The 14,623-nt window shown below is 57.2% G+C and overlaps 1 protein-coding gene across 1 annotated transcript in view; it reads right to left on the reverse strand.

Annotated features, from left to right (window-relative positions):
- Positions 1-3,829: 3,829 nt before the first annotated feature.
- The window catches only part of EPHA10 (EPH receptor A10), a 32,985-nt gene continuing 22,191 nt past the window's right edge, over positions 3,830-14,623 (reverse strand). Inside the window, exons 8-17 of the mRNA XM_054721064.1 lie at positions 11,805-11,913; positions 8,300-8,361; positions 8,029-8,154; positions 6,973-7,158; positions 6,458-6,519; positions 6,034-6,237; positions 5,595-5,744; positions 5,193-5,386; positions 4,126-4,281; positions 3,830-3,994 (exon numbers count right to left, since the gene is read on the reverse strand). Of these exons, the coding sequence (XP_054577039.1) occupies positions 3,880-3,994; positions 4,126-4,281; positions 5,193-5,386; positions 5,595-5,744; positions 6,034-6,237; positions 6,458-6,519; positions 6,973-7,158; positions 8,029-8,154; positions 8,300-8,361; positions 11,805-11,913 (1,364 nt within the window). The 3' untranslated portion in view covers positions 3,830-3,879. The remainder of the gene's footprint in view (positions 3,995-4,125; positions 4,282-5,192; positions 5,387-5,594; positions 5,745-6,033; positions 6,238-6,457; positions 6,520-6,972; positions 7,159-8,028; positions 8,155-8,299; positions 8,362-11,804; positions 11,914-14,623) is intronic.

A 14,623-nucleotide genomic window follows, 5' to 3' on the forward strand; every position in this document is an offset into this window, starting at 1 on the left:
ACTTGATCCCCAGTGGGGGAGGCATGCAGGAGGCAGCCAATCAATAATTCTCTCTTATCAATGATATTTTTCTCTCTCCCTCTCTGAAATTAAAAAAATATATATATATTTAATTGTTTATATATCTGAGCCAAAGAAAGAGCAAAAACTGCCCATAGACATATGTTCACTGTTTTTTTTAAATTACTTTATAACAATTTAAAAATTGCCAAAGTTCACAAAAATCATTGCTAGCTCCAAAAAATAAGATCTGGCAACATGGGCCACAGTCGACCAAGTCCTCTTCCCCCTGAAAGCATTTCCCACTCTGACTAACCTTTGTTACTACCTTGTACCTCTGGGCAATTTACTTTGTACCCTAAGCAGAGCTGCTTTGGGTTGAAGGGAAGATGGGGCCTGGAGTCCCCTTCACTGGGGCCCCTGAGGCCGTTTCATAGAACTCTAGAATTTCAGTGAAGTTTCATTCTTTGCCCTGCAAGCCCCCTGATCTTTCCAAAGCCCTCCTTGGGGCTTCCTATTGAAAGAATTCCAAATGTAGTGCCTCACGAAGAGTTAGGTTAAATTATTCCTAGAAAGAGCTTGAGGTGTGTGATAGGACATCACCTAAGCATCGTTTATTCACAGCATCGGACAGCTTTTAGCTCAAAGGATCTACTATCCCCAGCTCTGCCAAAGAAATGACTTCACATGCCAACAGAGCTTATCACGCTGTGTCCTACACCCCTGAAAAGCAAAGTACTGGTATGTCCCAATGTCCACATGTGCACAGCCCTGACAAATGTTGTCCCCCTCTAATTCTACACGAGTTGTTGACCCATACCTAAAATTCAGCGTGACACATACATGCTGAAGATTTAATAGTAGACAATTCAGAAATGGAAGGAGAGACAATGAGAGATCAATCAGAACTGGGGCTACATTGAGCTCCCACTTAATGGGAGTCTGGAAGCAGTTCGCTTTGGCTAAGGTGCCTTCTCGATGCCTTTACAGGATTAGGCATTTTCCCAGTCCCCTTTACTAGTCCAATCCCCCTGCCTCACCTGTAGAACAAGCCTCCCCTCCCCCACTCCCTCCCACCAGCTGTAACACACACTTCTTGCCTCCTACACTTCACAATCCAATCGTCTTTCCTTAGCTGATAGTAGCATCCATGCCATTGGTGTTTTCTGATCCTCAGATGATGGATATGATGGAAGACATAACATACCCTTGGCACCAAGACACCAGGAAGAGCCCAGCATCCCATCAGCAAATTGGCAGTGCCCACAAGCACATGCTCTGTCACAATATGCTGAGAGCCCGTGGGATGGCCACAGATGACAGTCTCCAAGGAGACACCCCTTCGAATCTGATGCAAAGATCATGCTGGCAAAGCTACTGGGGCCCTGATCACAGTGTCTTGTCATCTCCTAAGAGTGTCCCCCACTAGACAGGGGTCTTTCATGAAAGGGACACCCTAATTTGTTTCCATGCAGAGAGATTTCAGACACACACTGTGGAGAACCCCCAAGGGAGAGGGAGGGGGCTCTCAAAATACTTAATGGTGAAACAATTGTCACTGAAAGAGACACCATGTCACAGACAAGTTTTTATTACTTTGTCCTCCATATAGAACCCCAAATTTTAAAAACATCTCTAGCACTAATCAAAGGAACCACCTCCCCCACTGACCCCTTCCCTCCCTGGGTGGGCTCAGACGAGGGTACTGGGGGGTTGCAGGCCACCTCCCTCTGTCCAGTGAATGAGTTCCATATAAAAATAGATCTATAGGGGGTTCCTAAAGAGCCGTCAGCTTGCATTACACCAGCACCCGTTCAGGGCTGAGGCCTGGGACCCCTCAGGATTCTGGGACCTCACTCCAGTGGAGGGAGATCTACCCTGGACACCGAAGTCCTGCCCACAGGGGCCACTCTGCAGAACAACTGCTGCAGGGAGGGGACTTTGACCTTTAGACCTCGACTGAGGGAGCTGGAGATGAGGCTCCCTCCACACAAGAGTGGACGCTGGTCCCCACACCATGTCTTCTCCAAGCTTCCCGGGGGGCAGGGGCTGGGGGTGCCGAGCCTGAAGGGCACCTGGCACGGGACCCTCCAGCCCTGTCAAAGGTGGAAGCAATATCTTGGTCTCCCCTAGTACCCCCCGAGTCTCTGAGCTGGGGCAGGTGCCCAGTAAACAGAAAGCAGGTTGAGGGGGTGGGGGTGGGGACCTAAGGAGAAAAGAGCTGGCAGGGCCAGGCCAAAGGCACTGCTGTGAGGCACCATCCCCACCACGGGGGCTCCCCAAAGGTGCACTGCGTCTTCCAGCCCCCGGGCTCCTCCTCAGCTCGCCCTTCTGCCTGGGCTCCTCCTTTCCTAGGGCCTCCATCTTCACCCCCTAAGGAAGGACCCTCCCCCACCTTTAAAGCCCCTGAACTTCCAAGTCAGCCTCTCAGCCACGAAGCCCTCCAGACATCCCACCACACACACAATCAAGGGTGTCCAGCTGCCCCTCCAGCCCGCCAGCCAGCCCAAAGGTCTCCCCTGGGGCACTGTGGGCTGGCACCCCTGGGGTGCTTCTTGGTGCCTGAGCTCATCTCCCCACCTGGCCTAAGCCCTCCAAGGGCCGGCTCTGTGTCTCATTCACCCCTTTGCTCCTTCCCACCCCACCCCATCCCATCCCACCCCACCCCACACACAGCCAAACCCAGAGAGGCCTGTCAGGAGTAACCTGAAAGACAGCCCCATGGCCCTATCCAGCCCCAGCCGCCTTCCTGACATACGACAGCCTGGCCTCATGGTCACCACCACTTTTAGGGAGCCCCTCTGGACAAGGAACTCTGGAGTCAGCCTAGTGCACCCGCTTTGGTCAGAGGCCTGCAGAAGCCCCAGGGAGGAGGCGCTCTGTGGGGGCTGGGTGGTGGCCAAGGGATGGAGCTCCCCATAGGGGCTCACCTCAGAGTACCCCTGGCTGCCACAGGGAAGGACCAAGGCCTCTCTCCAGAGCCAACCTCACCCCTGCACAGGGCCCTGTGCCGCCTGGCCCTGACTCCTCCCTGGGCCTCGGTTTTCCCCATCTGAACAGTGAGGGTTGGGCCAGCCTGCCAGAGAGAAAGGTCCATCTCTGAGAGTCTCTTCTTCCCCATCCCCAAGGCTGGACACAAAGCCCCGGGTCCCCCTGGAGAGAACACATCTCCCCTCCTGCTCATCCCAGGGGTCACGGCCACTGAGTTTATAAAAGGAATGCAAAGCACAAAGAGAGGCTCGCGGGGCCTCAGGGGAGCACCAGGACCTCGAGTGGCCCAGCCAGGACCCTTCCCCTCCCCCTGAACTGTCCCAGCCCAAAAGCAAGGGAAGCAGAAACCAGCTCCAGAGTCTAGGGCCTCGGGGTCCAGCCCCTGAGCTCAGCACCTCCTCCGCTGCCTGCGCCTCGGGGACCAACGTCCAGCCAGGGCTGAGCCAGGGCGCAAGGAGCTGAGGACCCTGCCTTCCAGGGCCCATCAGGACGGGCTTCCAGGCAGCTTGGTCACTCAGGCCTAAAGAGAGCCCAGCAGGGACCCAGGCTGCCTGCTGGCCAATGGGCCTGTGGGATACGGGGTAGGTCCCAGCCCCCCATGGATGTGGGAGACAGGAGGGCATGAGCCCGGTGATATGAAACTCTGTCTTCCCTCCCTGCCCAGCCCCACCTCAGTGTCTGAAACCCTGCGCTTCCTCCCTCTTCTCTCGAGGGTCTTCTCCACGGATGTGACCCTTTTCCCAGGGAGACTGAGTCAGCCAAGGCGCTCAGACTGAGGAAGATGCGATGAGTGCTCACTTCTGCACGGTGGAGCACAGCTTGCCAGGGTGCTGTCAAGGCGGGGGTCCGCAGCCCACTGGGGTCCCGGCCTGGAAGCGTGGGGGCTGCTCACACCTGCACCCCCTGGCCCTGCAGCTGGAGCACTCGTGCCCGCAGGGCGCTGACCCCACTGAGGAGGGCCTCCCGATGTTCCGCCGACGAGATGCCCAAGCTCACCAGGTCTCTGCGAAGAACAACGGGTCAGACCCAGCCGCTCAAGCCCCCTCCCTCTGTCTGGACAGGGAACAGCCAGGATCAGGACCCGCTGGGCCTCCCGTAGAGGCGGGGGCAGGGCCCTGGGTTCCCCCCACTCACTGCGCAGTCATGGTGGCCACGGCCTCCAGGCTCCCATAGCCAGCTGCCGTGAAGCTGTCCTTGTAGCGGCCCAGGTCCAGGGCCTCCAGCCAGGCGCCCACGGAGCCAAAGGAGGGGAAGGTGGAGAAGGCACGGTCCGCCAGGGGAGTGGGTGGCCTGGGGGAGGAGGAGGGGTGGTCAATCAACAGCAGGATCTGGTGCCCAGCCTGCTCGCGGTCCTGCGGACAGGCCGGCTGTGCCGGGACAGACGGGGAGGCCTGGGCCCAGGCAGACCTGCTCACACCGCATGCCGCATTCTCAGAGCAGGGGAGTGTTCGACACACTCAGGTGGGTGGGAGTGGGTTGCACCTGAGCCAGCCAAAGGTCCTGGGAGTATCTGGAACAGCCTGGGGGTAGGACACACCTAGGACAGTTTTGGAGGCAACTCATATTTGGGACAACTCGTACTAATTTCACTTATTTTATTTACTGGAATTACAAATCAGTTAGGACTGTTACCACATACACTGAGTGGCCAGATTGTGATCTCTGAACGCATAATAATCTGGCCACTCAGTGTGTGTGTGTGTGTGTGTGTGTGTGTGTGTACACACACACACACACACATATTAGAGGGCCGGTGCATGAATTCATGCATGGGTGGGGTCCGGCCAGCCTGGCCAGGGGGAGGGGATGTGGGCAGTTGGCCGGCCTGCCTGCTGGTTGAACTCCTGGTCGAGGGGACAATTTGCATATGAGCCTTTTATTATATAGGATATACACTGAGTGGCCAGATTATTATGCGTTCAGAGATCATAAAAATCTGGCCACTCAGTGTATTTATCCAATGGTCACTGTCTCTGGGATACGTGAGCACAACCCAGGACAAGCAAAAGTGACTAAGATGGATGAAGGCTGCATGTGCCTCAGGCAGCTGGAATATCAGATTTATCTGGGGCAGCTGGGTGAGCAGTCCTACCTAACAGGTGGGGTAGGAGAGATGTTGTACAAGGGGCACGTGGGAGGCCATTCATGGACAGGTGAGAGGTCGCTGAATCTGCTATGGTCGGGGATGGATGGGAATGTACCTGGGACAGGGGGCCGTAGCACACTTCGGGGGATCTGGGTCCTGCACCATCTTGCTCAGGATGCTGTGGATCTGGGAGAACCTGGGCCGCTCACCCGGGTCCTTCTGCCAGCAGTCCAGCATCAGCCGGTGCAGGGGGGAAGGGCAGTTCCTGGGGGGCGGCAGCCGGAAGCCATCCTCCACGGCCTTGATTACCTGGGCCATGGGGTGGGGGGTGCAGAGGGAGGCTTTAGATCCCCCCAACACACACACACACACACACACACACACACACACACACACACACACCCCAGAGGAAGACTGGGGTGGCCAGGCAGGACTAGAAGCAAAGAAACAGTGAAGAGAACTGAGGTCAAAGGGCAAGAGGATCGGAAGGCAAGGAGCTGGAGCCGAGGTCACTCACGTCCTGGCTGGACATGTCCCAGTAGGGCCGCTCCCCAAACGCCATCACCTCCCACATGACAACCCCGAAGCTCCACACGTCGCTGGCGGAGCTGAAGTGGCCGAACTGCAGCGTCTCGGGGGCGGCCCACAGCGCCGGGCTCCGGCCACTCTGCGGGCGGGCGGGCAGGTCAGGGGCAGGGAGGGACACCCAGGTTCCCCACACCACAGGGTCCCAGTTCCCGCCCCACCTGCCATCCTCCCAGCTGCACATCTGGGGAAAGCACACAGCTGACCACAAGGCGATGTCCACACTGGCATTTACCCAGGACCGACTGGGGAGGGGCGGGGAGGGGGGAGTTAGCGTGACCCAGCAGGGAAGTGGGGAGGGGGGAGATGGGGCCTCTGGGGCAGTTTGATGGAAACAGGAGCAGGCTTGCCTCGGGGAAACAACTCCTCACCATGGTGGTGTAGACAGCCTCTGCTCGGTCCCGAGGTCCCCGCCCAAAGCCGGAGATCTTGCAGATAAGGCCACTGCTGACCAGCACGCGGCGGGCAGCCAGGCCCCGGTGAACGTAGCCCATCTCCGACAGATACTTCATGGCTGACGCCAGCCCAGGCAGCAGCCCCAGCAGCTGCCCGGCCACCATCTGGCCCTCGTGCCGCTGAGGGAGGAAGGAGATGGAGGCCAGGGCTGCACACTCAGCTCCCCTGGTGCTGTGCGACCCCAGGAAAGTCACGTGGCCCTCTCTGTGCTTCAGTCTGCCCTGTCACCCACCAGGTCAGCCTGGCCAGTGGGTACCTTTCCAGGGAACGAGGCCGCTCCAAGTCCCAACAAAGAGAAAATAACGTGGTCATTTCTCCCCCAGGGCCCACAGCACTCACCCTGAGGAAGCTGTCCAGGGCCCCGTGGCTCATGTACTCAGTGACGATCATCAGGGTGCTTCCTGCGCCCGGGGACGTGGACACACACAGGCTAAGCGGCTGCTCCCTCTGCACACAGGCTCCCCTATCTGGGCCCGACCTGGGCCAGGATGCCCAGAACCAAGGCCACACTCCCCTCATCTTGCCACCCTCCTTCAGGACCCAGGGTCCCCTATGCTGAAGAACAAGAGGAGGCGTCTACAGGGGGACAAAGGCCCAGGTCAACAGCCACAAGTTTGCTAAGAAAAGTCACCCACGGTCCAAGCAGCCCATCCCACAGAGTGTCACCACAAGTCAGAAAGGTCCTTCAGGGACAGAGGGGCCACCCTGAGTCAGTGAAGAAAAGCTGAGACCTTCCCCCTTGCTGGGCATTTCAGGGGCTCCCTCTCAGTTTAGGGAAGGGCCCTGGGGCACAGGAGCACCCACCTCCCGCCTTGTCATCCCCACCTCCATCCTTCTGGAGCACCGGGCCCTACCTCGGGTGACAACGCCCTCCAGCCGCACGACGTGGCTGTGGTCAAACTGACCCAGGGTGAGGGCCTCGGCCAGGAAACTGAGCCTCTGGGAGTCGGAGCAGCCTTCCCGCAGCGTGTGCACCGCCACGGGGAGCCCCTGGCGGCCAGGGAGCTGCAGGCAGCCACAGCACAGCTCCCCAAACCGCCCTGTGGGGAAACGGCACCTCAGACGCCCGCTGGAGGCCACTCCCTTGGCCAACCCGGGCAGGGTGAGCTGAGGAGAGAGCGACTTCTGGGTCATGAGCTGCTTCCTGTCTGGGACTCGGAGCTCTCGGGTTCAAATCATGCTAAACTGAGTACCAGCAGAGTGACGTGGTTCCACCTCTCCTTCCCTCTCCTGCCTGGTATCCGTGTGAAAGGGGACTCCTCCCTGCCTGCCTCAAAGAGAGGGCTTGGCATATGCCAGCACATCAAAGGCTTCTCCAGCCCATGTGACTCAGGATGGCGATGGCACCCATTCTGCCGCACTGCCGCTCTCTGGCTTCTGCCCAGTGAGTCTGGCAACCATGTCAGGGCTTGGCTTCTGGCTCCTGGTGAACGTGGCTGCCTTCCCCAGCACAGGCCAAGGGTGTGTAGACAGGAAGGAAGAGAGTCAGGAGGCTGACCATTAGGGGGCGAGCACCTACCATGAGCCAGGCCTTGGACTGAGCCTGTGAAGTCCCGTATCAGCTCAGGCTGAGGCAGCTGTCATGCCCATTTTACAGATGAGAATCAGGCTCAGAGCAGAAGGCTGTGCCCTGATCACACAGCTGGTTAGTGATAGAGCGGGGACTGAAGCTCAGGTATGTCTGGTCCCCCAGCTTGCAAAGGCCCCCCTCACTGCCCCATGAAGGCCTGGGACCGAATGTCTGCCCGTCTGCCCGTGGCAGTCTGAACAGGCCAGCTCTGAAAGGGCCTTGGGGTGGAGCAGGCTTAGAGAATCAAAGCGGGAGGAGCGGTGCTGGGACTTCTCGAGTGGGTGGGGCTCGGGCAGAGGCGGTGCTCCCCAAGTCAAGGCTCCCTGGGGGCCCAGCTTGCCTGCTCCAAGGCTCCTCTCCACGGTGACACTTTTCGCATCCAGCTCCTTGGCAAACAGGTGAACAGCCTGCAGGGGGTCCCCACAGCTCTGGGGGTCCATGAACGTGCGGCGAGTCGGCACTTTGACTGGGAACACAGACAAAGAGGGAGGGTCCTGAGGAGAGGGGCTGCCATGGCTAGAGGGTGGGGGTGTGCAGCGGACGCAGGAAGAGGGATGAGGAGTGAGGTAGGGGGCGCCCGCCCCACCCCACGCCAAGCCCAGACAACTCACAGTGGAAATACAGCTCCTCCTCATCGTGGGCATCCTGACCTCCTTTGCCATAGCTGCAGGGCCTGGGGGTGCAGAGTCATTCCTTGAGCCAGGCTGCCCAGCCCTCCCCATTTCACCGGCTGGGGGTGGGCACCTCTTTGTCCCTTCAAAAGGACAAGGTCTGTGCCCCAGGGGAGGGACCTTCTTATTCAGCTGGTTTGAAAGCTCCTCCCCACAGCACTCAGGTAACCCTAGCGCCAGACCTAACTCCTCACCCCCATCAGCATTCCTAGTTATTGTCACGTTGAGTCACAGGGCCTATTCTTGCCACTCGGGAGGCGCCTAAATCTATACCCCTTGACTTTCAGCTCAAGCTGCCCCCCTGGCTACAGCGGAACAGAACTAACAGGCCTTGCACTGGAGGGCAGCTTCCGGCGTCGTCAGGAAAACCAACACTGGGAGTTCACCACAGCCCACTCACAGGGCCCAGCAAAGGAGAGGGCTGGGCGCTGCGGAGCACAGAGTGGACGGAAACCACCCCTTCCCGGCCATCAGGAAGGCTGCCTGAGACAGAGGCCGCTGGGGCCCAGAGGACTACATCACCACCAGCACAGGCTGGCATGCAGGGGGGCCCCCTGAGGCTGGGCCTTGCTGGCCCAGATAAAGACTTTGACTTTTATTCCAGATTGGAGGAGAGCCCCTAGGGGATTCTGAGAAGGGAGTGCTTCGATGCCATTTGCATTTTAGAAAGATCATCCTCGCTGCTGCTGCTGTCCCTGCTGGCAATGGCGGGGGCTCAGACTCTGGGGTGAGAAAGGGAGAGGGCTCGAGAGACATGCAGGTGACGGGGAGGCAGAAAGGGAGAGGAAGAAGGCTTGCCCAGCAGAGGTCATGGTGCTGCCATTTACCACGAAGGGAGGATGAAAAGTTCATGTGGAGACATTTGAGTTTGCAGGGCCTCTGGGATGAGCAGGAGGATGGGTTGGGGGGAGTTAGTATGTGTGTGTCTGTGTCTGGAGTTTGGAACACAAATTCAGGAGCTGTGAGAAGTGGGACTAGGAACAAGTCAGAAGACCCCCTACATTTCGAGATTGGGTAGGGGAGAAGGAAGCCAAGGAGATCACAACGGAACCGGAACCGCCAGAGAAGTGGGAGGGAAATTGGGGTGGAGATGTCACAGGAACCAAGGAAAGAAAAGCAGCAGGGAGAGGGGTCAGTCACGGCGAGCTGGAGGAAGAGGGATTAGGGGAGGCTGGAGAGCGATGGCCATGGTTCCATACCAACGGGGAAGGGGAGAAAGGCTGTCTGTCACACAGGAGGAAGTGGTCGCAGGGCGGTTAACAGCGTGGGCTCTGGAACCTCACTGCACGGACTGGCTTCCCAGCTCCTCCACTCAGCGGAGGAGGGGCTGAGCGGCTCGGTTTTCTCTTTAATAAAATCAGGAAATAATCAACCAAAGACCTTGTATGCATATATGCATAACCCATGGACACAGATAATAGGTTAGTGAAGGTCTGGGGTGGGGGGCGGGGCGGGCTGGAGGGGGGCCAGTGGAGGGGAAAAGGGAACATATGTAATGCTTTCAACGCAGCCCCACCTGATAGCACTGTTGCAAAGAGCTTACTAAGCACGAAGTAAATGTTCGCTGTCACGGGGGGGAAGGGGGGGACATTATAAATAGTACGGGTTCCTGAGATGTGAGAGGGAGCGGGCTCAGGTTCTAGGTAGGAAGACTGATCCTGGCTAGGAGGAAGGTACCTCCTCTACAGCGAAAGGAGGGAGGGAAGACATGAGAGAGGCAGGTGTGTCAACCTGGTGGTGAGAAGATGAGGGGCTAACGATACAGTTGAAGAGAGGGGGGAGGGCGGGGGGCTGCAGAGGTGGCTGAGGGAGCAAGCTGCAGGGACAGGGAGCCTGAAGGACCAAAGTAGAAATGGACCAGTATCCCGGGTGATGTCCAGGTCCTTGTCAGGATAAGGGGGAGGGAGGGGGAGGTGGAACAGAAGAGAAGGTCCTTGGGAACGAGGAAGTCAAAGAATGGAGAGGCGGCGGGCGGGGGGGGGGGGGGGGGCTGGGACTGGCCATCCAATGGCTACGCAAGTCACTCAGCATGGGGACAGGACTTCCATGAGTGAGGGGACATCCAGGAGAGGGGGTCGAGATGAAGGGAAGGGGCAAGGGGAGTGGGTGGTGGAGTGGCAGAGGAAACGAGAAGCTTCCACTGGAAGACTCCCTCTAGCGACAAGTGGGATGAGCCAGGATAGACCGAGGAGGGGGAGAGGAGTGAGACCACTGCTCAGGGCAAGGGCTGCAGAGGTCTGGAGTGTGCCCCGTGCCCATCGGCACTAGACCGGCTGGTTCTCCCCACTTCACTGTCCTTTGATTTTGAGCAGGTTGTGAAACCCACCCCTGGCTTGCTCTGCCTGCTCAGGACATCTGTCTCTGAGCCCTCCTGGGCAGGGGCTCCGGCCTGCAGAGTCCTCCCAGGGAGGTGCTCCTCGTTCCCCTCGCTCCCCTTTCCTTTCTGCCTCCCTGAGCCCCTAAACTCACAGGCAGGACACGGTGCTCTTGGCTCCTGGCCGCGGCTGCTTTCCCAATGGGTCCAGCATATGAACGTGGGGGCTCTGTGAGGAAGGAGCTCGCTACTCTGGTCCTGCCTTCCTGACCCCCTGCCCGGGCAGAGCTGGCTCCCAGACCCACAGGACAAGGTCCTCTCCCCCTCAGTCACGTTCTGTCGTGCCCAATGAATGCTCACTGTCCCTCCAGCCTCAGGCAGTTTGTTCCAGGATGCTGAGAGGTGTGGAGATGTGGCTCTCTGGCCAGCCCATTTCTCTCCTCTGCTTTCCCAATGGCAGCCCTTTGCGTGCAGACTTTCCAACCCCTCAAGGGTGCTGAGCTCAGCTCCTCCCCTCCCCACCCCACCCGGACCTGCCTGGGGAGCCTGTGCCATGAGGTTTCTGCTGCAAGCAAAAGGCCTGGAATCTTCTCTGAGCCCGATTCCAGAGCCATCTTCCCCTCCTCACAGCCCCCTTCTCTGCAAGCTTCTCCTGCAAGCTTCCTTCTGCTGGGGGCTGGGGGTTTCTGGTTTATCAGTTCCCCTCCCTGCCCTCCTCCCTCCCACACACATACACACAAACACCATTTATGCCTTTCTTCCCTTTGCTTGTGTTCAAGGGCCTCAGGACCCCTTGGGGCAGCAGCTGGGGGCCTCGGAGCGCCTCAGGAGAATCCTAATCGCACTGGAGCAGCCGCAGCTTGATTCCATCCTCAGTGATGCCTTCTGACATTTAATGAGTTAAGGAGCTAAATCCCCTTCATCCCAGAGCGGCTGAGCTAGCTGCAGTGCTGGCTGCCGCAGGAGCAGTGGGTGGGGGCGGGGCCAGGACTAGACTAGCCATGCCTGCATCTGTACAGCAATGTGCTTGCATGTGCAAATCCACGTGTGTGCAAATGCTGGTACAGATACAGGTGCCTGTGAGCACAGGGTCACAACCCACCGGAGGTCAGTCAGGCTCGGACCACCTACCTCCTCCAAATGGCCAGCACGCTCATCACCGAGCCCAGGACAAGGAGGGCGGAGATGGTCACCACGGTGACGACCACTGCGGGGCTCTGGTCCCTGGAGCCGGAGGCAGCTGGGAGGAAGAGCAGGAGGCTGAGGCAGGCAGAGCACGGGGCTCCTGGGTCAGTGTCCTCGCCCCACAGAAGGATTTCCGCAGCACCTCTGCCTCCCAGCAGCAGAGGGAGCAAGGCAGTCCAGTCCCGCCAAACACAGCGGCGCCTGCGGCTTCCAGTTCTCCCGGGGCTGGGCACCTCCACGGAAGCCCAGCTCTGAGAGAGAGGCGCAGGGGTCCAGACAGGCAGACCTGGGACTCCCTTTTTGCCTTCCAGATGGGCAAGGACAGACTGAAGGTCGCTCTGCAGGGGGAATGGCCTCTCGCCTGAGCTCCCCAACCCCAAGCGAGACCATTCACCACCAATAATAATAAAAGTAAACGTTTAGTGCACACTGATGCCATTCTGGACACTAGGCCATGTGCCTGAACTGAATGATCCTGTTTCATCATCACAACCAGCCAGTACGGTGCCACTGTCTCCATTTTACAGCTGAGGAAACTGACACTGAGGCAAGTTGTATAACTTGTTCAAGGTCACAGAGCTAATAAATAATGCACCTAAGATTTGAACTCGATTTCAAACCTCTGCTTTGAATTATTTCACCAAGGGAGAGGCCTAGAGGAGCTCAGGCTCTCAGCCCTATCCACCCACCCACCCACCCACCCCACATCCATCCATCCATCCATCCATCCATCCATCCATCCATCCATCCATCCATCCATCCAACAGTACGAGGCTACCGCTGGGGAGAAAGCGATGAATGAGCCAGAGTCCCTGGCCGGGAGGGGTGTAAAGACCAGCGGGAGAGATAGAAACAAAAACTTAACTGTAGAATAAAATAAGAAACAGAGAAAGCTGAGCAGGGCTGAAGAGAGGAACAATAATTTCTTCCCAAAGGCTTTGAAGGATATGGCAAAAGTAATGGGTATCATTTCCAAGATTAGGTTACGGGAGAGAGTGCCTTCTGTCTCGGGTGTTCTCGCTCATTCACAGTCTCTAAAAGAATCTAGTTGCTGTGTTGTGAGTAGCCCTATGGAGAAGCCCATGAGCCAAGGAACTGCATGCCTCCGCCAAAGAGCCAGCAAGAACCCAAGCAGGGCCCTAGCCGGTTTGGCTCGGTGGATAGAGCGTCAGCCTGCAGACCGAAGGGTCCCAGGTTCGAATCCGGTCAAGGGCACACGCCTGGGTTGTGGGCTTGGTCCAACCTGCAGGAGGCAGCTAATCAATGATTCCCTCTCACCATTGATGTTTCTGTCTCTCTCTTCTTCTCCCTTCCTCTCTGAAATCAATCAATATATATATACACACATACATAAAGAACCCAAGTAGGGAGACAGAGTCTCCTACAGTTAAGCCTTCAGAGTGAGAGACCCTGAGTCAAGTGGTACCCAGTTAAGCTGCACCCATACCCCTGACCCACAAAAAAATCACGAGATAACAAACTTTTGTAATTTTCAGCTGCTAAGTTTTGGGGGCGATTTGTTATGCAGCAATGGGGCATTGAAGCATGGTCTTTCATCATGAACCTGATCTGGGGTTATAGCTCACTGGAAAAAAATGCTATGCAGATTGGGAGGCCCAAGCCCCCATAGCCAGGGCCACAGCAAAGGATGCAGGGGAGCTGAGCAGTATCCACTAGCCAAAAAGCACCAGATGAATGGAAGTCACCAGCCCCTTCCGCTAACAGTCCCAGCTCCTGCCCACACCCCACTCACTCCAGCCAAATCCATGCGCCTTTGTTCAGATGGCTTCATCTATCCAAAATGCCTTTCCTGCCCATCTCCACACAGTCATGTTCCCCAGCCTTCAAGACATGGCTTCTAATCTCCGTTTGCCAGCACCTGGCCAAGGTCTGGCACAGACGGGCATTCGAGCAAGAAGAGCTGTCTTCCCTTCCCAGAACTCAAACGCCCTCAACATTTTATCTCCGCCTCCCTTGGGGCTCAGAGCTCTTCCTATCTTGGATTAGACTCATGTAGCAGGTTGGGAAGAATTATTATCTTGACAGCTGGTGCCAGAATGCCTCTGAGGGGGAACTGCCTTTGTCCAGGAAAATACTTCCATGAGCTGCTGGGGATAGATAGAGGTGAGACCCCGAGGACTGGGTTAGCAGCAAGAGAAACAACAAAAGAGGAAGCTAACTGCTCTTTATGCATCCTGAAAGGGAGTTTGGGGGTGCAGGGACGAGGAACCAGGGGAGGCTGGTGAAGGGGGTGGTAGAACAATGCCGTGGAGAAGCGGAGCTGTTTTAGAATCAGCATATCTGATGTTCGGCTTTTGTTTTGTTTTGATAACCGCTCTGTTGAGAAATTATTCACCACTGAGAATGTATAACTCGCGATTGGTTGCACTGATTGCTGCGGTGCGACCCCTTCACCGCCCCCAACCTTCAGTGAAGTCTGTTTCAATACTGTAAGGCCTAGTGGGGAACGTGACAGTGACCCAGGTTTGGGTCCATATCATGGCAGAGAGAAGGAAGCAGAATGGGAACAAGAATTTAGCCGTCAGCTCAGCTGGCGTGGCTCAGTAGTTGAGTGTCATGGTTTGATTCCCAGTTAGCGCACATGCCTGGGTTGCCGGCTCAATCCCCAGTGGGTCAACCCCCAGTGTGGGCGTGCAGGAGGCAGTCGATCAATGATTCTCTCTCATCACTGAAGTTTCTATTTCTCTCCTTCTCCCTTCCTCTCTGCAATCAATAAGAATATATTTTTTAAAAAAAGAATTAGC

Source organism: Eptesicus fuscus, chromosome 9, assembly GCF_027574615.1.
Source record: "Eptesicus fuscus isolate TK198812 chromosome 9, DD_ASM_mEF_20220401, whole genome shotgun sequence".
NCBI classification, from domain to species: domain Eukaryota; kingdom Metazoa; phylum Chordata; class Mammalia; order Chiroptera; family Vespertilionidae; genus Eptesicus; species Eptesicus fuscus.